Source organism: Brachycentrus maculatus, unplaced genomic scaffold (assembly GCF_059751285.1).
Source record: "Brachycentrus maculatus isolate JH-2025_06_01 unplaced genomic scaffold, ASM5975128v1 h1tg000180l, whole genome shotgun sequence".
Taxonomy (NCBI): domain Eukaryota; kingdom Metazoa; phylum Arthropoda; class Insecta; order Trichoptera; family Brachycentridae; genus Brachycentrus; species Brachycentrus maculatus.
The window spans coordinates 1,265,509-1,289,526 of record NW_028280931.1 but is presented as its reverse complement, the minus strand read 5'-3'; the positions used below and the strand labels follow the sequence as shown (position 1 = coordinate 1,289,526).

Here is a 24,018-nt window from a genome sequence, read left to right as displayed (position 1 = left end):
TCCTATTTCTCATCTTGATTAATTGTTTCACTATTTCCTCCATTTCCTTTGCCATATAGAAGTTAGGATGTACTCGAAATGATCATTTATTAAGTCACATTTTTTTCATTTAATGCGTAAATGTATTATGGAGGAATACCTAAAATCTGAACCGAGCATGTATTTATTACATTTATCGAGATATTAAAGTTATTACAAGCAATGTGTACTAGTTACACATAAGAGGAAAGGAAGGGTTAATCGCAATATTTGATGCGTCCTCTTGACTGCCAACTGAAGCATATGTCTGGCCGTCTTGCCTTCTTATGGTGACCATGTTAACGCTGCATCACTTGGACGAAGAAACATACCATACATATCGCTCACTCCTTTCAAGAACGTCATAAATAAAAAATCGTCAATTTTCAGTTGTGCATGTGTTCGGAATGCTCAGAAAATCTACTATATCCCAGCAAAATAGGCGTATTTTGAACTTAATATTTACCCGCTACAGGGCAGAAAGTGTTGTTTTTGCATTTTGAAGAAAAGGTATTGCTTAATGATTTTTTTCAAGTATACTAAATATTTTTGAAATGGAAAAAAACCTTCAGGTTTTACCTAAAAAGATCTGTTGCACAGTAAAAAGTTCAGTAAGTGGCGTGATATTTATTTTTAATACATTGTATTACATTTTTAAACTTTAGAAACGTTCTCCTGAAAAATCAAATATTTTGATTCATGACGTTCTTGAAAGAAGTGAGCGATATATAACAACAATTTCAACGTTATTTTTCATTTTAAGTTCCTAAATATGAACATGAAAACACGTGTCGGACATCGGCACGACCGACGGAGGGAATCTAAAAACAAGTGAGTGACGGATTAATCTCGACCAATACTGATTAGAACACTAAGCTGCTGGCAAATCTGTCAGGTTAATTTGTCGTATATATGCAGATTGGAGAATAAACGCCTCCCGCTCCCGGAGTGCTGCCAGGGCGTCAGGAGGGCGAAGGGGTGATCCGCCACCCCTCCCCGAGGCAAACGATGATTGAATGGAGCCCCATCGGCCGTCGATGGCACGCGACAGATAGTGCCCGACATACTGAGCCTGCTGATTGGTCGCCGCAGTGTAGACACGACGAAAGAACTCGGTAATGCGTCCGAGCAGTCTAGCTGGCAGGTAGTCTTCAACATATTTCATCGGTGATTCGGCATGGGCGATGACAGCGAGAGATTTGTTCAACGTCTCACCGAGACAAATTCGACCTACATTCGTAAAACATATATCACGGAAGAGCGGAAATCGGCGACCTTATAGTGAGAAAGTCATAAATCTTTATTATGAACTTGATGAAATTTATACGCATTGTTGTGACAACTTACAGCGATTTGTAAATTTTATATATTTGAAGCGCTGAGGGTCATAGAAGCTGAAACGACATATGAAATAAATTTTATCAGAGTTTGATGTCTGACTCTCACTGACTCAAATGCGAATATAGCTGAAGGTAGAAAAAAAGGAAAATAATGTTCAATGTTTTTATTTAATGACAAAGTACCTGTGTTACTTTACTTCTGTTATGTTTTCATTTTTTTTAATATCAATTACTTACAATTCATTAAAATTAACCAAAATATACAAAGTCATATTATCCATATATACTAAGTCATTTTACTAACAAACGAAAGAAACAAAATTCATATATATTTCGAACCCATTTCGGGAAAATGACATAAGTTCCCCAACATTTCATTTATGTATACTTTAACAATTTATGCCACAAAGAAAACATAGTTAAAACCTCGAAGAGTAAAACAAAACAGGGCACATTTTTGTAAATGTAGAGCAAATTGAGAAACAGTAAATTCGACATCCAAGTGGGCAATTTTTTCCAATTAAAATTAAAAGGAATTTGAGATTAAATTTCAAATAGTTATTCCGTCTTGTGCTAAATATTTGACACACACGTTTCGGGCCGTTATTTTGATAAACTCAAAAACTAGTCGTAATAAAATATAAAACTCAAGTTGTATAAAACAAGTGTTTTATATGTAATTTAATCTTATCATACCACAAAGGGAATGCTGAAAAAAATAACAAAAATTTCAACAATGTAATAAGAATAAAATAAAATAAACATCATAGTTTTTCCCACAATATTTGGAAAAAAAACTGTACATAGTTATTTTACTATATAAAACGCAGTTGCACTAAGAAATGTCAGTACAAAACTTAAATCTAATGTAATAAATTGTTATCGGTTCAAAAATACATTTAAACAATTATCAAAATACTCAGGTTTATCCGTATCAGGTATTTATTTTGCCCATCATACGGCCGTAAAAGAGAGAAAAAAACAACCCAGAAAAAGAAATGAGTAAATACGACGCCGGCGCCGGAGTTAGGTCAAGCGGAAAAAATGATTTCCAAAGTGCTCCCAACAGCTTACTCACTGACGTCACTGACTCTGACAAGCGCCCCCCGTTTCTTTCACTAAAAATCGATGTTGCCCTCAACCCAACCCAGCCCGACCCCTGCCCGCGCGAGAGGCGACCAGAGAGGGGACTAGAGACTGGAGGGCCATCGGAGGAAAAACTCAAACGGAAAGAATTTCCACCTGAACGTTTCTATTGGAGTGAATCGAATTACGCGAGGAGATTACGGCGAAAATGAGCGAAACAGAATTTTATCGTGAATTTTATTAAAAACGATCTTTATAATTTTTATAAAATTAATTAACTTTGTTTTCACCACTTTTTTTATAAATACAATTTAATCTACCGGTTTCGACAAGAACCTTGTCATCATCAGGGTTTATTTTAATCCAAAAACATTAAAATACTCTCACCAAAAACTTCCAAACACTACGCAAAAATCCTACATTTAGAATTAAAACAAACCCTGATGATGACAAGGTTCTTGTCGAAACCGGTAGATTAAATTGTATTAATAAAAAAGTATCTGCGGAAAACATTCAAGAAATGATCGTTATTATTATTATCTGAAATGGTTTGGGCATGTGGAGGAAATGGACGACTCGGGCAGTTCGCAACGGAGTATTAGTGCAAACACTGGTTGAAGAAAGTGAAACATGGAATTGACAAAACAAGAACGAAAGTATACGCGTAATATATTATGTACAAATTATCTACGGCCGTTAATAAAGGATAAATAAAATAAAATGAACGGTGTTTAAATGCGATCCCTTAAAGGGATGTGTGGAAAAATTAATCCATTATAGAATTGAACACGAAGAACATGTTAGTAATTAATGTTAGGCTAAGTTAAGGATGGTCGAATAGTTTTTTGAGGTCACGGAGACATTTGGAGCAACTGGATGACGAGATAATAAGTAAGTGAGAAAGGGGAGAAAGGAACGAGGACGGTCAAGAAAGATTTGGCACAACCTAAAATCTGGTCATGTCCGAAGTCTACGCAACCGATGATCATGAATTACTAGACATATGAATGTGAAGGAAGCTAGGAGAGTATGGTATGTCAAGACAGACGAGGGCAGCTGCGGGGAAATTGTTCGGACTTGATGTAAATTTTGTATTATTTGTTGTAAGCAAGCTACGGAAAATAATCCTGTTTAGGTACGGCAGTTACGCGACTTGTAATTACTCCTATGTTCCGATGTTAGTACCAGCTAGGGATCAGTTTCCAAGATTATATTACAATCCTTAGGGGGATTCCGGAGCTATATAAGATTAATCTGCTCGGAACAAAGCTGGCTGTCGTCTCAGTCGAATTATCGTGGCTCCGTGGCTGTTATTACGTACGCGAGAGGGAATGCAAATAGTTTGTGTGTCGGATAACGCAACGAGAGTTACCTCCTCTCCATACGCTCGCGGGGCACTCAGTACCCAGGCTTCGAGGATTGAGACTATTGAGAAGCGAATAAACACACACATACGAGACGAACGGTAGCGGTGTTCAAAGGGAGCGAGTTTAACGGAAATAAGTCGAGATAAAATAGAATCAAATAAGAGGCGACCTTTTCTCGGAGCGAGTCGCAAACGGAACATACTCCGTTTGAGGAGACTTTTATTTGATAAGAACATCAAATAAAAATAAGAAAACGAGCGCTCCGGTATAGAAACGTTAGCAAAATAATTCTGCGAGATGTAAAAATATTTTATAGATGGATTTGATGACACGAAGAATAAAAAATAATATTTTATATCGGAATGTATAAAGTCACTTACACTACGTGGAATATTGTGGATGAATATCACAGTTGATAAACAGACTAGTAAAAAGTATTAAAAAAAATCCCCCAGTGCACGACTATGATACCCGTTTCACCCACAACGAAGGGTTGATGGTCCCAAGAGTGAACAATAAATATGGAAGTAGAACACTACAAAACATAGTTACTTCCATTTTACTTTGTTGCCGGCGGAGGTAAGTGAGCAAGCAAAAATATGGACCAAAGGCAAAATAAAGGAATGGGTAAATGATCAAGAGCTCATATTGTAATTTTTTTTTGTAAATTAAAAAACCTTCAATGACAAGACATGTAAGGAGGTTTTAGGTTGGTTTCTTCCCCCAAAGCCTCTATCTACGTTTAGAGGCTTGTCTGCCTGTAGGATAGTAAAGATAGGGAAGGTAAATGTGAAAAATACATCGCAAACACCCGGACCAATTGAAAATAATTCCTTATTGAATTTATTTTGCACTTGGCGGGAATCGAACCCGCGACACCAGTTTCGCAGTCGAGCGTCTACTCAACTACGCCACGGCGCCTGTCTGCTACAAATAATATGCTAATTATGTTTATGAAATTATAAATGTATTTGTAATAAATATATGATTTAAGTATGTATTATTTAGCAGAAACATTCGAGTAGACGTTATCTCAAACGATGCTACGGTTGATTTAAGTCGTCGAGGTTTATTAACGCTCAGTGACAATACCCAAATGAATAACCATTAAGTTCCGGTCGAGCGGTCGCAGCTTACATCTCTGCCGTAAGCTCGACTGTATGAATGAATCAAGCAGCGCCCGGCGCGTATCAATAAAGCCCAATCACGAAGTTATTCGTAACGTGGAACCCTCCCGCCGTAAAACGGTTACGAATCCATTATCCCGGCGACGGGACGGAATGTGAACCCACATTACGGTATTTACCTGCGTAGGTGAGCCGGGGATGTAATAATGCCGAGTAATTTGAGGGCTGCGGAGATGTTTTGCCGGGAGAGGATCCTTTACGAGATGATTGCCTTTATTTAGTTAATAATCCGACAGCCTCCCTGCCCGCCGAAGGGCGGGAGGGGGGGCATGTCTTCAGAACTTTCGCACGAGCACAATAAATTGTTGAGACAGTGTTGTTCACGGTTCGCCGGACTCCTTGGAAACAAATTACTCGAGGAAGGATTCATTTAATACTAACTTACATTATTTATTACGCGAGAGATGAAAAGTTTGAGTGAAGCGAAATTCGAGAGCATTAGATTTACTTATTTGTAATTTAATTAATAAAGCGAGTACATTTTTGAATATTTTAAAGCTTTTGTAAAAACTAACGACTTCCGTAAATTGAAGACGGGAAAATTTTGGGATACAAAACAGGTGGATGATTTCGTATTTATGGAGATCCTCACCAAAACTTCACATTTCCATTGTAAATGATTTTAAATAATCAGGAATTCTAGATTGTAAAATATTTACGTTCTGGTGCGATTTAATGATTTCATATTGGTTTAACTATAATTTAGATTTCGATAAAATACAGTAAACAGAACAGATTTGCATTTAAATATTTTTTTTGTGCAATATCGAAACAGGTATCTTTTCTCGTGCGCGTAGGTTAGCGCCGAACGGTGAAGAAAAACCGCGCGTATCACGTACGTTCGTGTGTAGGGCGGTTAAGACTAAGTAAATTGTACGAACGTAAGCTTTAAACTGTATTTCCAAATTCTTCTGAAGTCTCGAGTTTAGGTAGATTAGTTCAAAGACTTAACCATTAAATAGTATTAATTCGTTCTACAATATCCAATCCTTTTCATAAAGTGGATTACTTTCCCCCGTTTCGTTCTGGATTCAAGACAAACAGAAGTACGAGAAGCGGGCGGAGAATAAACAGCGTATTAGTTCGCGGCGCCGCCGAGAGATGTCGGTAGCGTGGCCGGCCGGGCCCGCGGCACGTGGTCGCACCTGACAGCTGTCAGATGGAATGCCGTATTATTTACTAGCGAGCCAATCAGATGTCCCGGCGTCCGTTGACTCGGCGGAAGAGACACGCTAACGCAAACATAACCGATATGTACTATGCACATATGTATACATACACCGCAGGACAAAAAAATTTACGAGTTTACTTGCTACCGCACGCCTTGACTTTACTGAACTCTTTTTCTAAGAAATCCTTTATCGATACCTCTTTCTTTTGTTCAATAAATTAAAGACACTTTGTGTCACCTTTCTACAATATTTACATTTTAAAATGTCTCAACAATTTTGTTTTACCCGCGTTTGAGGGAACATAACACAACAATCATGGAAAGTGCAAAGCAAATGTCGATTGCGATAAAATCCAAAATAATCACATTGTCGCAACAAAACATATCTAATTGTAAAATATCTCGTTGAGTTGGGTATTTAGAAGGTGCACTGAGGTTTTTATTTAAAAAATTCCAAGAAACTGGATCCATAGAACGGAAAAAAGGAAGCGGATGGGGGCGCGCGACATCCGCCCGAGATGATCGCTTAATAAAAAAAAATGTTATGCGCGATCGATTTTTAACGGCATTTAAAATACACGCAGAGGTGCAGTCTACCAGCTAATCAACATTTTTAGTAAAAACAGTGTCCAGGCGGCTGTTGGAGCATGGTTTCCAAGCACGAAGTCCCGCAAAGAAACCATTACTGACGAACAAAATGCAGAAGGCTAGACTGGATTGGGCGAAGGAGCACCAGAATTGGACCTTGGAGGATTGGCAAAATGTTACTTTCTCCGATGAATCAAAATTCAACCTTTTTGGTCCAGACGGCAGAAAGATAGTTCGACGAAAACTTGGGGAAAGATACCATCCGTCGTGCGTCACTCGAACCGTTAAACATTCACCCTACGTCATGATTTGGGGGTGCATGACAGCGTACGGTTTGGGACCTCTAAATTTTATATAGGGTACGATGAATGCCATCCAGTACAAAAAAGTGTTGAAAAACCATCTTATTCCAACAATCAAGGACATTACGCAGTATACCGCGGACCCGATTTTTCAGGACAATTTGGCGCCGTGCCATAGAGCCCGCACTGTGAGTACAAATATTTATTTTTTAATGCACTTTGTAGACCACTTGATAAATAATTTATTGTTTTTCTTACAGATCATTGAATACAAGGAAAAAATTGGCTTAAAATCGTTGACGTGGCCCGGGAATAGTCCTGATTTGAACCCGATAGAAAATTTATGGCCGATTATGAAAAAAAAAGTTGGGAAAAAAAAAATAAAAAAACATTGAGGAATTAAAAAAAAACTTGATTCAAGTTTAGGAAGAAGAAATAACATCAGAAATTTAAGATTCGCTTTACGCTTCGTTAAATAATAGAATTTTACATGTTATAAAAAATAAAGGTGAATTCACCAAGTATTAAATATTTTTAAATGTTATAAATATGTTTAAATGTAAAATACCTTAATTTAAAATAAAGCGATTAGAACCTTCTTCTTAAATATGAATTAAAAAATTACATGCCTTTTATTACTCCATCACAAACACTCGACCATAAATGAACCGTTATGGGTCTCTAGGGTTCGGATAATCTGATACCTGGTATATAATGGCAATTTCTAAGTACAATTCATGAGTAAGATCTTTCATTTTAACCTTGAAGTAACGAGTAGTCATCACATATGCTAAACAATACAAAAAAAACTAATTAAATATCAAGAATAATTCATTATGTCTCAATTTTAGTTTTTTTGAGGACTCGTAAATTTTTTTGTCCAGGGGTGTATATATTGTATGTTGTTCGTAGCGGCAAATGTAATCAATAAAATTAATAAACTGATTTATTTTTCAAATGTACTTACTGGTTTCGACGTGGATTCTTTCAGGCGTGAAGTCAAATAAGCGTTGGAGCTTACCTGAAAGGAAATAATAATATTCATATAGTGAATTAACATGTAGAAACAAGTAACACGAGATATAAAGGAATTCCAAAAACTTATAATTTAATAATTACACATACGGGTGTACTGTAGTTTTAATATTATTTCAATTATAACAGTATAAACATAATTTAAGTAACATTAAAACGAATATTAATTATTTATAAGAATTAAAATTAAGTATATTTAAGGTATTTTTTTCGGGTTAAAATTCCTTCTGATGAAATAAAAATAAAACATAAATCGAGAGAATTAGATGAGAACCGATTACCATTTAGTCCTGGTACAAGCAGCTTTAATTTGAAGCATGGAGTTGGCAAAAGAAGGACGAAAGTAGACTAAATGCAAAAAAATGCAATCCTCAAGACGAATGCGCGCCAAAACGATGTATGATGTTGAGGATAGAATGTAAGGCTGAGATAAGCACTATCGATAAAGTTGTATGTTGAGATGGTTTGGGCATGTGAATCGAATGAGCGAAGAAAACAAATTTATGGGGCAAATGTAGTTAGAAATACGAGCAGAGGAAAACATGCATGATCTACTGTCAGGAGTCTGAAAAATCATCGGGTATGTATGAGAAGATGCGAATGTGGAAAAGGCGACGATTCTTTGCACAGACAAAGTAGTATGGCGTTCTATTCTCTGTGCCTACCCCTGCGGGAAAGTGACCAGATGGGTACTAAATTTACCTCTTTTTTCCATTACAATTTTCCTTATTAATTTGATAGGTAGTTATTTCAGCGAATCATATCATACAACTAGAATCTTACGTATATTATATTTTAAGACGATAAAATACCGATAAATCTTTATAAAAAAAGATATAATTTAATACGTACTTTAAAACGTATAATTTAATACGTTTTTTGAGAAATTTAGTCGGTTGCAAAATGTTCAATGGGCGAGAATCGTAAAAACGTTACAATTCGCTACCCACGTGACACCAGTGAATGCCTAGCACCAAACTATTCATCATAGGCTGTCAATCGTCCGTCGAGTGACGTCAGCCGGCGTTGGAAAGGGGTAAACGTGCCCGTCACGAGGAGGCTTATGTCGGCGGAATCCTTGTCGACAGGGGAAAGTACCGGAATCAATGTAGCGACAAGGAGACTTGTCGAGATATCGCACCATCAATTCAATAGGCCCGAAAGTGCGAAGAATCAATATTCGATAAAAAAAAACATATTCATTCCAACCCTCGGGTTTGAATTTCCTAACACAGCTCCATTTGACACGCCAACCATATTCCAAGTTCATTTATTCATTTATATCAGTTATTTCACGGTGTATTATTTTAATTTATTTCACTGTGTAATATTAAAAACACCACTTAAAAACAAATCATTAATAAACTAAAATAACTGATAGAATTTATTTACTTTCTGTACTCGAATTTCAACTCAATATTTATTTTTTTTTTAAATATGTCAGTATACATGAATTATATTTATTTTAACGACTAGTTTCAGAAGTTACATATGCTTCCATCTTCGGGTCTGAATATAAATTATATTATAACTGTTTTTATTCAGACCCGAAGATGGAAGCATCTCCTTCAAAACTAGTTGTTTAAATAAATATAAGTCAAGTGGAAAAACACAAGCGTTTTCATTAACAATTTCATCATGTCTTACCGCAAAGTGAATGCCGAAACAAAAAATAAAGTATTATATATTTGTAAGTCGTTTTATACAGGTACGTTGCGAATTAAATTAAAATATAGATTAATTAATTTTAATTTAAGTTTTACTTAATAAATACCACTATTTCTTAAAATCCATTATGAAACGTGTTTCGACGCATTCCGCAAATAAATAGTAGCATTTATTATGTAAAACTTAAATTAAAAATGGATAGATTTTCCACAAATTTAACTGCCGAATTAATTAATGAAAGTTGATTAATTAATGACAAATACATTAACATATCCATGGATGTGAGCGAATTTACATATAAGAACAAATCAAAAAGCTAACGCAAATCACAACGACTGTTGTTGATATCCTTGATACGTGGTTGGCTGAGACATAAAACAGTAACAGGATCAGATAAGTATCATCGTGTCGAGAACTCATGCCAATGTTTATCTGATTGTAATGGAGCATTTAATCTACAACAAACTTAATACGATTATCTGATAAATAAATAAAAACTGCCATGTTTTCTTTTCACTACCGCGTTTTTTTCGCCCACGATCAACAGCATTTTTTTATGACTAAAAAGCTGCTAATAATAACTAGTTTATTAAGATTTTATCGATATCTCTAACACGAAACGCCAGAAACAGTTTTTGTTTCGATATTGAAAGAATAACGCTTTGTTTAAATTATACATGGGTCGAAAGTCATCCAGGTTTAAGCTCCAATTTGACATGGAACGGAAATTTTTGTTGAAAACGTAAAAAGTTCCTGTCGTATAGAATATACCCATAAACCTTTCGAGTTTGAGAAAAACGTCTGTCAATCACGGGTAGAACGGTGAATTTTATATCGCGTATGAAGTGATCACCGTAAATGTAAATAAGCCGCGTAAATGCCCGGACTTCCATATTCTTCTACGTCTATGTTGAGATGTCAAAAAATAAATAATCGTCAATTGATTTATTACAAATTTTATGTTTTAAATATTTACATACGCCGTATGATTGAATTAAAACGATAAAATGGCGAGAAGCTCTCGCTTAATTATGTTGCGAAAGCGGGAATAATAAAACATTGAAGGGACCATACGAAAGCGTGAAAAGGGACCTAACATTATTCGGAGAAAACAAACAAGCGCCCTCTGAGAAGGGTCGGCTAATCGAGATCTCTGGCGGCTACCGGCGGATACCGGCGATCTGCCGGGGAATTCAAATTCTCCGCATTTTTATATTTATTTTTCCTTCGCTCCTGCGGACCGTAGATTACAGGGCCGTGTTGTTTCAATTTAATTAAAAGTGACGATGTTAAAAAGGGCCGGGGCCTTATACATCAAGTTGTTATAAAGCGGGCGAATTAATAAAGCGAGAGAATCCTTCCATTTTTGCAAGCGTTTAAAAAATATTCATTGATATCTCAAAAACGACAGTGAAGGCTTTCTATGTGGAGTGCTGGACATTGAATGAATCGGAGGAGAAATTTTTACTTGTATTTTATTTTATTTGGGAATTTTCCAGAACATCAAGTCCCGAGTAACAGGGCTTATGAAATGTCATAGGCTGGTTAAGTGATTTCTTTACACACTTGTAATATTTCCTATTCTATTTATGATTGACAACCACACTACTTAATTTTTTGGAACTCATACATGTATCATAAATCTCATGACGCTTTATATTCATGTATACGGGAGTCATGTGTGAAAGCTTTTATTTAGAAGAAACCCTTTTATTTACCATAGATGTATGCAAGATCCTAACCGGATTATTTTACATACTGCGATATGCCTTAAAACACGATTTTCAATTTTCACATTTCCATATTCTTTTTTTATTTATTTATTTATGTTGAGTTGTCAAAATGTAAAAATAACTCTTCACACATTTCGAACAGGTGTTTTTGTACGCCTGCGGACCACTGGCGACGGGATTAGATAATGTACATAACATATACTTTAGACCTTAACAAAGAGATTGGTACATAATGTACATATAAAATCATTAAATAATTCCTTATTTCTGCCTTTAAAATGAGGCCTGCGCAGAAGGTAAAAATCCCCTTCCCGTCCTTAAGCATCGATTGACCGAACGGGTAGAAATACCTTTCCCGTCCTTAGTGCGTTGTGGAGTAACCTACATTTTGAACAAGGATTCGCACCACCCCGAATAATTTTTGGGTAATATGTCTTAATAAGACAAAATGCGTCACATATTATCATATATATGTAAATAAAAGTAGAATTCAATCCATTAACCTTGTTTTGTTTTGAATATTTTACCCAAAAATTCAAAATGGAATTCTACCAACTGGCTGCAGTTACACCTAATAATGTTGTCGACAACATATGAAGTTATTCATCTCGTCTCATGGCCTAAATAAAGCAAACTTAAACACATGGCTTGTACACAAAGCATGTTAGAGAATAATGCATACTGCACGCCCCGCACGGACTTCCGATTGTGTTAGTTAGTTAGGCCGGTCGAGAGGAGCGTATCGCGCGTCCGGCGCAGGACTAACTAATGTGATTACTGGCCACCGAGGCCGGGGGACATCTTTGTCCTAAACGGAGTGCACTTTACCGCACTCAGGTATGCGCACATGTGCATGAGGCTGATAAAGCGGAAGCGGGTGCTGAGTGACGGGTGCACGCTGTGACACTTTAGGTACAATTTATACCAGCTAGAATGTCAATAAGGCAAGTCTACTTCATAATATTATTAAGGTGGAGACTGACCGGAGCATTTCGTCGTAAAATACCGTCGTAACATTGCTTGCGGCGAGCATCACCGAGCATTCGAAACTATGGATGGAGTGCTCGGCTCGGTGTACTGACTGCTTGAATGCTCGCATCGTAACGTGTTACGTTACTACGAAATGCTCCGGCCAGTCTCCACCTTTATATACACTTCTTAATTTTTGTTGCTTCTTATCCGCAATTGAAGGTATATTAGGCACATTTTTACAACACAGATTTTTATTTTATTTTTGTGTGTATTATTTCAACAATACAATAATAAATTTTCAATTCCCCTTTTCAGATCTTAGTTTCAAAATTAAACTTAAAAATCGCAAGTTGCGAAAAATTCAACTTCCGGCATCGTTTGGTTTTATCATCAGTTTTCAGGCTAAATTTGAAAACAATATGAATTATTTTCACTAACGTTTATTCATTTAGCGTTATTTTCATAAAATATATACTACCTCAAGGGCGCTTGATATACGAATGAGTGAAGAATGAACGGTAAAAAAATATACATGAGACGAATGAAATGGAAAATTGAAAAATCGTGGAGAAAGAGACCGAGGAAACCTTGGCATGGTCAAGTACTTCAAATACTTCAAAGTGGATAGGTCAGAAGTCGAAGTAATCGGTGAGTATGTATGTAATTATAAGGAGATGCGTGATTAGAACAAATACTGAGTTGTGTAGCATTCTGCCTTCTCTGTTTACTCCTACGGGAAGCGGTGTGATGTTTAACTTAAGTTTAAATTTCAAGATGTCGTCTGATGCAACAGGTTGCAGTCCTAAAAAAAATATAATTATACTATCGCTGAGAAATTGGGAATTGCTGTATTTTATCCATAATATTTTTTTATGTCGTTCGATAAATATATTATAATATAAAAATAATAACTTAATAAATAATATCCTGCTTGTGAATTAAGTAAAATATTCTGAATAATTACAGTATCCGATTTAAAACGAATTTCATTCATTCGAACTATTTTTGTTCGACTAAAAAATAACTTTAACGTAGCCTAAAATAGTTAGAATTTTCAGTCAATATGGTTTTAACATGAGCATCAGTTAGTCGGATAGGTTTTGCATAAGCCAGTTATATAATGCAAATTTGAATGCCGGAAATGCGGATAATGTTCATCGAAGTTCCCTCAACTCTCGCTAAATAAACATATTATGTAAATCGGCAAACTTTAGGCCCTTCCTCATTAAAATTTATTGCGCCCACTAATTTAGTAAATGTACGTGGAGTATCAATAACAAGAGTAAAATTAAGGTAGAAGATGCATTGTTCAAGTTAAGGTTACACACATTTCTCTACTACATTAAAACTGTATAAATGCAGTATTTTATATTTTATTTACAATAATGTGCCCCCACAGAGTTTTCTAGAGGGCACATTTTACAATATTTATTTATATTGTCCGCCTCCGTAGTGTAATGGTCAGCATGCTCGGCTGCCGTTCTGGAGGTCCCGGGTTCGATTCCCAGGGGGGTTTAATAAATATAAGTGATTTTTTCACTCTAATATTTATTCAATATTACACTGGACTGGTACCTGAAGTGGAGGGCTGATCACCTTTCCTTCATGTGTAATCGATCGAGATAACACTGCGTTTATATGAAGCAGTGCCCTATGCACCATTGGGGTGCGGTAAGGGTTTTATTAAAATTATTATTATTATTTGTAAAATGATATGAAAGAAAATTGCTTATGACATGCAATCAAATAACGACATGGCCGAATGATGCGACCTATTTCATATCTACCCACTTCCATTATCCATTTATGAATAGCTCTTTTATATTTAAATACTATTTTAAATGACTGCATGGATAATGGAAGCAGATTGTACAACTTGATTGAAAAATAAAGTTCTTTTGGCCAAAAAAAATATGTGTTGGGTTTTGTTTGATGTGCCTCTGTGTTTTGGATTTTGTAGTTCTTTAACATTACCATAAAATGTGTAATTAGGAATGTAAAACGTTAAAATCATGATAAAAGCGTTAGATTAATATGGTAATAAGTAAGTAGGATCGTTAAATATATTTTCGTTAAGTGATTCAGTATTAAATTGCCTAATGAATTTATTCACCAGTCAGTATGTTTTATTACAGCAAATCAAATAAAAATTCGAATAATAAATTCAATAGTGAACTGGAGTTGAAAGAGATATTTAAGTAAAAAGTCCACGTAAAATTAATTATTTAAAGTCCATTATATTCAGACACCGAGTGCGGAAGTCACGTAAATGGGGCTGTGTGAGGGGTACAGAATCGGTCCTCGCTCCCCTGCCGCCCGGGCGGCCGGCAGTGCTCGACGCGAGCTAATACAAGTCCGCCTGTCAAGCGAGGCTTACGCAAACATTTGCATAAACGGCCGAACGCCATTCATTAGGTAATTTGATATATTAGCACCAGTGAAAACAAGTCTTGTAGGAAAAACAAAAACACGGCAGTATTATAAGTGAGCGTATCGCGTTACACGGCGGGCGGGATCGTAAATTCGGTAGGAAAACATTTGTTGTTCGGGCGGTTAAAAAACACGCGGTCCGAGAAAACAAAGGTGAGAAGTTGGAGTTAATAAAGTATGAGATATGTTTACACGTTCGAGGGTTCGGTGGTTCGGTCGGAAGGGTTACAATACGTAAGCGGATAACGTGGGCTTTTTAAATCAATGTTCCTTTGTGGTTTTGTGGACGACTATTGTTGTAACGGACGACTCGAATAGGAGCATTTTGTTAGATATATTAAAAAAAAAAAATAAAGATATTAAATTGCTAAAAATAAATTAAATGAATTATATACGTTAAAAGAAGAATAAAAAACCAATTAAAAATTGATGATATCACCCACAATCATAAACAATAAATAATAAGTTTAAGTCCTTCTCCAATCACAAGAGCTTAGTCTCTTTATTGAAGAGAACAGCGTGATTAATTCTAAGATTGTAAAGTAGAAATATCTAGAAAATGAATTAAATTATATGAAAAAAGTAGCTATATTGTAGCTATATTAAATAAAAAAAATACATTTTCACATGGATGGTTAGGTTGTTTAACGTTATGTATTATGCAATAAAGCTCTTTAATCTGGTTCCATAAACCACGACGTTGTTAAATAACTAAACTATGTATAAAATTGCTATTAATGAATCAGAATGGGACATAAATAAAACGTGTCACAAGCCATGTCTTCGTGACAGGTAACTAAAATTGAATAAGCATTGTAAAAATGTGTCTTCAACACAGTGAATTCCAATGACGACACAATATTAGAAAATTTAACTGTAAATATGTGTGTCAAAAACAAATAAATATATATCGTATTTAAACTCCATAATGATGTTATCTTTATTTGTTAAGAATTCAACGAGATTGAAATTTCCACCAATCTAAACACGCCAAGCGATCCGTACGAACACGCGAGATTTAAAGCGCCTTCGATATCATAAGCGAGGAAAAATCATGAATAAATAAAGTCGGAATTTCTCGATGGAGTAGAATGATAAAACAAGGCAAACAGAGGGAAAATATCGGAGAAACAGATAGGCCAAAGCGACGTTTTGTACGGGAATTTACGGTCGGGGGAGTGGGCGCGGGAGAGGAAACAAGAAAACACGGAGGAATAACATCATCGGGCGGCACCTTCGCGCGCCACCGCTCCACCCCGCCGGGACACCTGCGGGACCCACCCTCGCCCGGCCGAGAAAATTGAATGCCAAACGAGGGAAAACTTCGGGAATTTACGGCTAATACGCCCCTATGAATATCATACAAGTAGGAATGAATTGCTCTCGGATGAGTACGCGTTTTTATAAACTTTATACATTGTCAAAGTACTCTCATAAATCACGAGAGAAAATAAAAACAATCAGCTTTGTAACGAGGGAAATCCTTAATAGTTCAAACTTAATGACACACAGCATCGATTTAACTTTTTTTATTATAAAGGAATAACCCGCAAAGCCTATATTAGTTTACTAAAACTATTGTTTTACTATTCGCCTGTCGATGAAAACAACACTAGGTTTCGAAAATAGTAGTATGTAATGAAATAAAACTCAATAAGCTGTATTATATAATATAAGTGTTTAATAAAAAAATCATATTTTGTATATTAAAAGCAATAACTTTGTGGTATGGTAATTAAACACTCTCCTTATCATTCATCGTTCCATTTCTGGTATTACACAAAGTAAACGACGGATGATAAGGACCAAATAAATTTATTTAACATTAAAAAACTTGAAATTGACATGTGGTCAATGAAGATATAAAATAATTAAAATCAATGATAGTAAATACGTTTATAAAAATAATCATAATAAATATTTCATAAAACGAATATCAGATCAAGAGCGCCTTTCGTAGAACAGTGTACGACGTAATACTCGTACGCATAATACAAGTTGGGTACTCGAAAAGCCAAAAACTTGAAGATTTATAGCTTGTTCAACACGACATAAATTTACAAAATAAAAGGAAACTTAATAATTCACGTCGGGCCCACGGCTCGAGCCGGGGGCGAAATATAAAATATATCTGATGGTGTTACGTGTAGACAAAGGACGTTTAGCGTATGGAATAGATACGGAGGTAACAACAACTAGGGTAGCCCTCGAGGGACTCGTTTCATGCTGTTCGCATTTAGCTTACGTCAGATTACTTCTGACGGCAGCGGCTGCGGCTGTACCGAGAGCGATACTAATTATTCTACTAACACTTTCATTACAAATTAAACAGATCTTTGAATTTAGGTAGAATTTTGTGTGAGTAAATTAACATATTAAGTGCGGTATATCTACGGCAAAGGCCGTAAAAGTCATGAAAAAATGTGAACATGAAGATCTGCGTTCGCGACGAGTTGAAAATGAGTCGTGAGAACGTTTTTTATTTAAACTGAAATATTTTTGTTTTACAAATTATTTACAAAAATACTTTATTGTTAAACTATCTCTGTGAGCCTTAACGGCTCATTATTAAAAATAGGTATCAAATTATGGTAGAGTGGGTTCGAACCCAGAAACTCTGACTCAAGACTCTGCGACACTAACCACGGGACCACAACCCAAAATTTTGAGTTATCAATTACGAAAACTGTATTTTACTATTAAAGGTCAGTGGTCTTTTACATTTAGGCAGGTTAAGGTTAAGGATTCGATTCCAGCTGGATTAATGCAACTAAAAAAATGGCTTTCCATATCAATGGTTCTGGTCAATGAACCGGTTCCTAAATAATAATAATAATAAATTTGGATAATTTATAAAGCGCCGTTTTCGTTAAATACTACCTCAAGGGCGCTAAAGTTGGATAATCAACCTCCCAGACTAAACGTAATTTTCTAGTTAAGAATCAGAGGCACATCTGTATTCATAAAGAATAAAAAGTTTGCGACAGTATTTTCGATGGATCGATAAAAATAAAAGAAGAGAGTATGTTTATTACCAACAAGATATGGCTTGGAAATAAGAAACCCAGCGAGGGACATTCCCGGGCTCTTGCCAATTTTCATATGGAAGATTTACGATCGGTGCAAATGGGAGCACGCACGCACCGAGTGGGAAACCAATTGGCCCGGCTATTTGTTCGAACGTTTACAAAAAACTTAACGAATATTATGTTGAAGGAGTTTTGTCATCTGGTAGCGAACTACGCGTCGTGGATAATACATGTTTTGACTGCGGTGCCAAAACAATTCTATAGGGATTTATGGATTTAAAAATACGCGAATGTATGTTTCCCGGAGTTGACGTAAATCTTCTCCCTTGCTCCATCCCAAAATATCGTCTTTGGATACTGTAAGGGTTTGTTCTCCTCGTCCTCAGGTTGTAGGTCCTTTTATCATATACAACGTCATCTAGGTCATGCCTTCGAATGTTCTTCTTCTTTTTCTTCTGTAGCAAACGTGAATTTTTAGGTCCTCCTCTAGATCAATGTTTCGCAAACTTTTTCTGTTCAAGGTACACCTACCAAATCAAGAAATTTTAGAGGTACACCAAAGAAAAAAACAAACTGTATTTAATATTGATTTATTCATAAAAAAAAATAAAACATATTATGTTTAACATATGCGAAATGTGAGCCTGCTTAACTGATGAGCAATTATTGAAAAAGCTGCTCTCACCTCTTCGTTAATCGTCGGCGTTCTCTTTTATTTAATTTAATAGTAGTCAAAGTGAAAAATCCCAATTCGCACAAGTCGTGACAAATGGTAGAAGAATTGCAATAGCAAGCTTTAAAAGCAGTGGATATTCATTTTGTATATGCAGCCAAAAATGGTGCTAGCTATGTTTCAGAAAATTTCAGTTTTAATATCCGTTTTTTTCTGCGGCGCACCAACTAATCACCACGGTACACCAGTGTGCCGCGGTGCACACTTTGCGGAACGCTGCTCTAGATGTCTTTCGAGGAAAATCCATGGCGATCGCCTGGTTTACAATATGTTCAGGTTCTCTACGTCCTATGTGCTCATACGTACCATCTCAATTGCCTTTCCTGTATCTTACTATTGATATCAGTTACACCCAGGCTTCTACGAATGCGTGAACTCTTTATTTTATCCGGAGTTGAGGTAAATATTACCGCAAATAAATAATGTTTAGAATGTGATGTTTTCGTAAATAGTTTACGTCAAAAGGGTATGGGAGTCGAACGTTCGGAAAATAAAGATCGAACGTTCTCACAGCGCACCGTCTGAGGTTGTCAAAAAGCAAAAAATCGAGAAAGCAAAGAGGGGCGCTCGAGAATTATAATGTGAAAGGAAAGAATAAAGAAACGGCGGGCAGCGTTGCGAGTCCTCCCCTTTCGTATGGTAATCAAAGTTGAAGGAGAGTAAGTAATGCGAAAGTGGGGCCGGCTAAATCCAATTTGATCGCTCTCCGCCAGAGGGTGGAGGTGGAGGCGGGGGTGGCGGAGCTAACTTCTGCTCGGCAAGTATCCCGGACCCGGCGGCGACGAGAAAAACCGGCAACCGGGGAAATTACACAATGGAAAAGTTGGACCGGCGCGAGATTGCTGCCGACTTGCGACGCGGGGACGAGACATTACAGTTCAACAGATTCAATAGCCGGAGTAACAGATAAAGTCAAACTAACCTTTTTCTAATTAAGGGGGTAATCTCTATCAAAAAATCTAGAATTAAGGTACATTTATCCGTTAAATTCAAAACATTCATATTATTTTTGGTAGATAAACGTTATACAAAATTAATCACGAAAATATCTTAATTGTTCCACATGTGAATGTTGATGAAAATGAAAGCCTTCGAGATAAATAATACACATGTTACAATTTTGATATATTATTTATAATATTAAGGAAATTGCTCACTGCAATTGCTTCGCATCAAGCGCCATACAAGTAAAGTAATAAATTAAATAAAAATCCGCGATAATCATTGCAGTCAATATCTTGCAGTTACTGAGTGCACGTGTGAAAAATGAGAATATGATATTTTAAAGTATTGTTACTAACATTCCCAAAATTGGGTTGCATCTTAAAATATTGGTGAGTTGGAATGCTTCTGTCTTTCCGGTGAATTAATAAACAGAAAGAGAAGGATGTAAGGTCGCGTACGCGGTGGGGTCAGATAAAGACAATTCGGGGAAGGTAAAACGTTGCAAAGAGGGTGCGAACGCAACCAGCCGCCGGATTTGTGGAGGTGCCCACTTGACTCGCACTCTGAGAGGAATCTATCGAACAGAAGGGGAGGTAGAACTAGTGGCCACTTGGATCACAGAGTGGGCGACTTGTAAAAGCCTCTTGAAGCCTTTTGTGTCCAGAAATTGGGATAAGAGGCAGGATGGATATTATCTATTTAATCTCGAGAGAGCGAAGGTTTCCAAATTATACAACCCAAAAGCAAAAAAAATCCAGAGGAAAAAAACATTTTAAAGACCAAGCTGGGAACGGCATAAACAAGATATAAGCCATCAAAAGTAACAAGCGAGTATGGACTTATCTCTGGAAAACACAAGGTTACGACCATTAGTTTAACGGATGTGACAAGGCCTACCCTTATCGAAAAATAAGACAATTATATTTGCCGGACGATAAAATTGGTAAAGTAAGTGGAAAAAGGCAGTTTACTACATTTATTGCCGAGAGAAATTTAGGACTCGGGGAAAGAATATTACGACACAATGCGAACATGAGGAAAGTTTTCCAAGTTGAATAAAAAAGAAACGATGAATGCTGTTATAAAATAAACAAATAACAATAATATTAGGAGGACCGGACGGAAAGTCGTATTTCTCAAAGATTTTTCCGACCATCCCTTGTGTTCGAGTTATCGAACTTTTATATTTTTTGTTCATCGAATCGGCATTTACTTTGAAGAATTCTATTATGTATTATTAATATAAATCAAAACGCGAATAAAAAGTTGTTTGAATCTCAATCTTCCGAATTTTATTTAAAAAGCATAAAAAAGTTAATAGAAAGATATGAGAAGGTTAACTTTAACTTCTTCTTAAAAATCTCACATTAATTTTTTTCCTTAAAAAAGCATTTTCGTACGAAACTTCCACTGAAAAATAAAATGAGATCAATAAATCACTATTTTAATGTACGAATATTGTAATTAAATTGTATTCGCATCCTTGATCCATGTAATCATTGAGTTGTAGATCGATATAAATCGGAACACTTTCTCAGGTAATGTTCCAACAATTTACATAATTTATTTGAATAGTTAAAATACGATTTAAGTCTAATTTATGAAATATAAGGTACTGGGTATTTGCGACCAGAATAACAAATTTTCTTGCATTGAAAATGTGCAAGTCAGATGCCATAAGCGAGTTTGCGGTAGCCGTCTGACCAAAACAGTAAGGACAAACAATAAACATATCGTAACAATGAGTCGTAAAAATGCTTAAAAGTTTTTCGTCGAGTGCGTGGCCGCCATCTGTGACGCAAATGTGGCCACTGCTGTTTTTCTTCATCAGTATTCTAAATTAAGTAAAACAATCCGGAAACACAATTCATTGGCGAGCAACATAAACAATAATATAATAATAAGTACGGAATTGAGGCTATGAGCCGACCAATAAAGCTATCGCTACGAGAATAATCCCCGACTATGTGCGGCATAAGACGAAATAATCTGTCGGATGCAAACTGTCAATTATTCCTAAAGGAGGGGCTTTCATGCCGGCTGGGGACCGTAACCCGACGGATAACAATAAAGTCACATTACAAGGCAACTTACTTAGAGCAAACTTTATTCGTGATGTGAAAACACGGAGAGGAATCGCTTTTGCGGCCATCAACCGAAACGGCCGCCATTACAATGTACGAGATGAAAATGACACGAGAAAGCGCCGGGAAAGAGGGTGGATATAATGTGCTTTTTTATGGCAGCTTGTAAGAATTTTGTTATGAATTTTGTACACAGAAGACTCCTTAAGAAATGTTATTTTAAAATTATACCGTGTTTTACATGGGATTTTGCTGAAGGAATGGAAAATGAGAATTTATTTAATGGAAAAAGGCTATAGAATATTTAACGAAACGCCGAGTTAAACTTTTACAAAGAAAATGTAATCACGACATGTTTCCGTTACCGTGGGTTTATATTAATTACTTAAAATTTACAGTAAAAATGAAAAAGGGGGAAAAATTCAATGTTAAAAACGGCGAAGATAAATCCAATCCGATTACGAAAAAATTTTTCAAAGAAATGATAAATTCTAAATTTTTAAAACAGAGCGTGCAAAAAAATTCAGTAATTACTTCAATGATCAAAGATGGAAAAAGGTCGTTAAGGCGTATAATTTTAATGAAAACACAACTCATTACAGTCTTCTAAATCGAATCATAATTCAATCGGAAAACTTCCCGGAATCTTATTGAGAACTAATTCAAAATACACTTATAACTTCCAGCGGGAAATAGGGGAGAGAGGAGACCTCCAGACAGTGCCCTTTCCCTTAACCACCCTACAGTAATAATTCAAGCGGGGAAACTTTAGACGTGGCAGAATAAACTCGACATTTTCACCAAATTTTTCCCTCTAAAACAATCCACTGTAATGGGACAAAATATTGTTAACTTTACATTCTTTGAGAGAGAAAAAAACAAAGCGTTTCAAAAGCTTTTCATACGATTTTTTAACTACAAATTTAATTTAAATACAAATTAAAGTAAATGACTATTTAATATATAATACATATTGGAGATTTTTTAAACTTGAATGTATATCAGGAAAGAGATCATAAAACGCTCAAATAATATTTATATTTGGAACGTAATTTGTAACAAAATGCGAATGAATTTATTATTTCCTTTTATTATTTCTTTTATTATTTCTTTTTTTTTACAATACTTACTACTATACAATACTGTCATATAATTTTTTTACGATATAATATTTTTTGATGAACGCCTCACTAAGCATAGCCTGTGACGACACGTTCAGATTTTAAAAATAAATATACTACATCAAATTGCGTAGAATTTTTTTTTTGCTTCATGTTTAATAATGTCAACAAATACTCAATAATATTTCGTGCAATAAGACTTGGCGGGCTTATTGCCACCAACCGAATCAATAGTTATTTTTCTTCTAAAAACAAATGTGTCGCTTAGTAATAATAACCCATAAATCAATCACGGCACGACTCTGCGACACGGTCAGGTCGACCGGAGAAAACGAAACACGTCTTCATTGTATTATTCCGGCCGGATAAATAATTCAAAATGAGTGGTTATTCAAACCATACTCGGTCACAATGGAGTAGTATGGTCGTGGAATAAATAATACAGACGGTGAAGTGGGTGGGGGCGCGTATTATGCGCTCGTGAACAACGGAAACGTAGTAGGAGGTTTCACTAACGAAGGGTTATTGCAGATCGCAGTCAGCGGCGCAGATGGCCATCCCAGTAATTACCTAACTAAGCATTTACTAATTATGTAGTACTCGAGTCGATAGCCTCGTTATCCATGGGCTATTACCCAAAGTTAAGTGAATATTTGCATACAATATTGGCATGACAGCTGTAAGATTATTTTTATTATCTATTAAGAACGTTGTTTAATTGGAGTAAGCGAAGTATGTTACTTCACAAATTCTCAACTGAGGGCGCCACCGTCAGTCAAAATTTCAATTTTATTAAAATTACAACCAACGAAAGGAATATCAATAATACAACAAGGATATATCAATAAAACTGTAAAAAGTTGAGAAAAATACAAAAAAAAATTGAACACTCTAAATATTGTAAATAAAAAAAAACTGGTAAAAATATAAGTTAAATAAAAATTTAAAATGATATTTCCAGGCGTTTTCTAGTATGTGAAACAATTCAGGAAGAATCTAATATACATTCCATGAAGGTTTCTGTTAGTAAAAGAACATTATAATTTCAACCGTAGACTTACCGAAGAAGTAGCAACGCGCAATGTTTTCAATTGAAGCATAAATATAACATGTGCAAGGTGATGACTTAAACCAGTCTATGACATTTCGTGAGCTCTGTAAATGTCCAGAAATCGATATTTTTCTTTATATATGTTGAAATATCAATAA

The 24,018-nt window shown here is 35.8% G+C and overlaps 1 protein-coding gene across 13 annotated transcripts in view; it reads right to left on the bottom strand.

Annotated features, from left to right (window-relative positions):
• The window catches only part of tay (tay bridge kinase), a 340,896-nt gene that overhangs the window by 146,012 nt on the left and 170,866 nt on the right, over window positions 1-24,018 (bottom strand). For 11 of the 13 annotated variants that reach the window (XM_088262457.1, XM_088262460.1, XM_088262462.1 and 8 more), the window contains exon 6: window positions 8,027-8,080. The exons of the other annotated variants lie outside the window; for them this stretch is intronic. In XM_088262457.1, coding sequence (XP_088118583.1) covers window positions 8,027-8,080 — 54 coding nt within the window. The remainder of the gene's footprint in view (window positions 1-8,026; window positions 8,081-24,018) is intronic. 13 annotated transcript variants of the gene reach the window in all.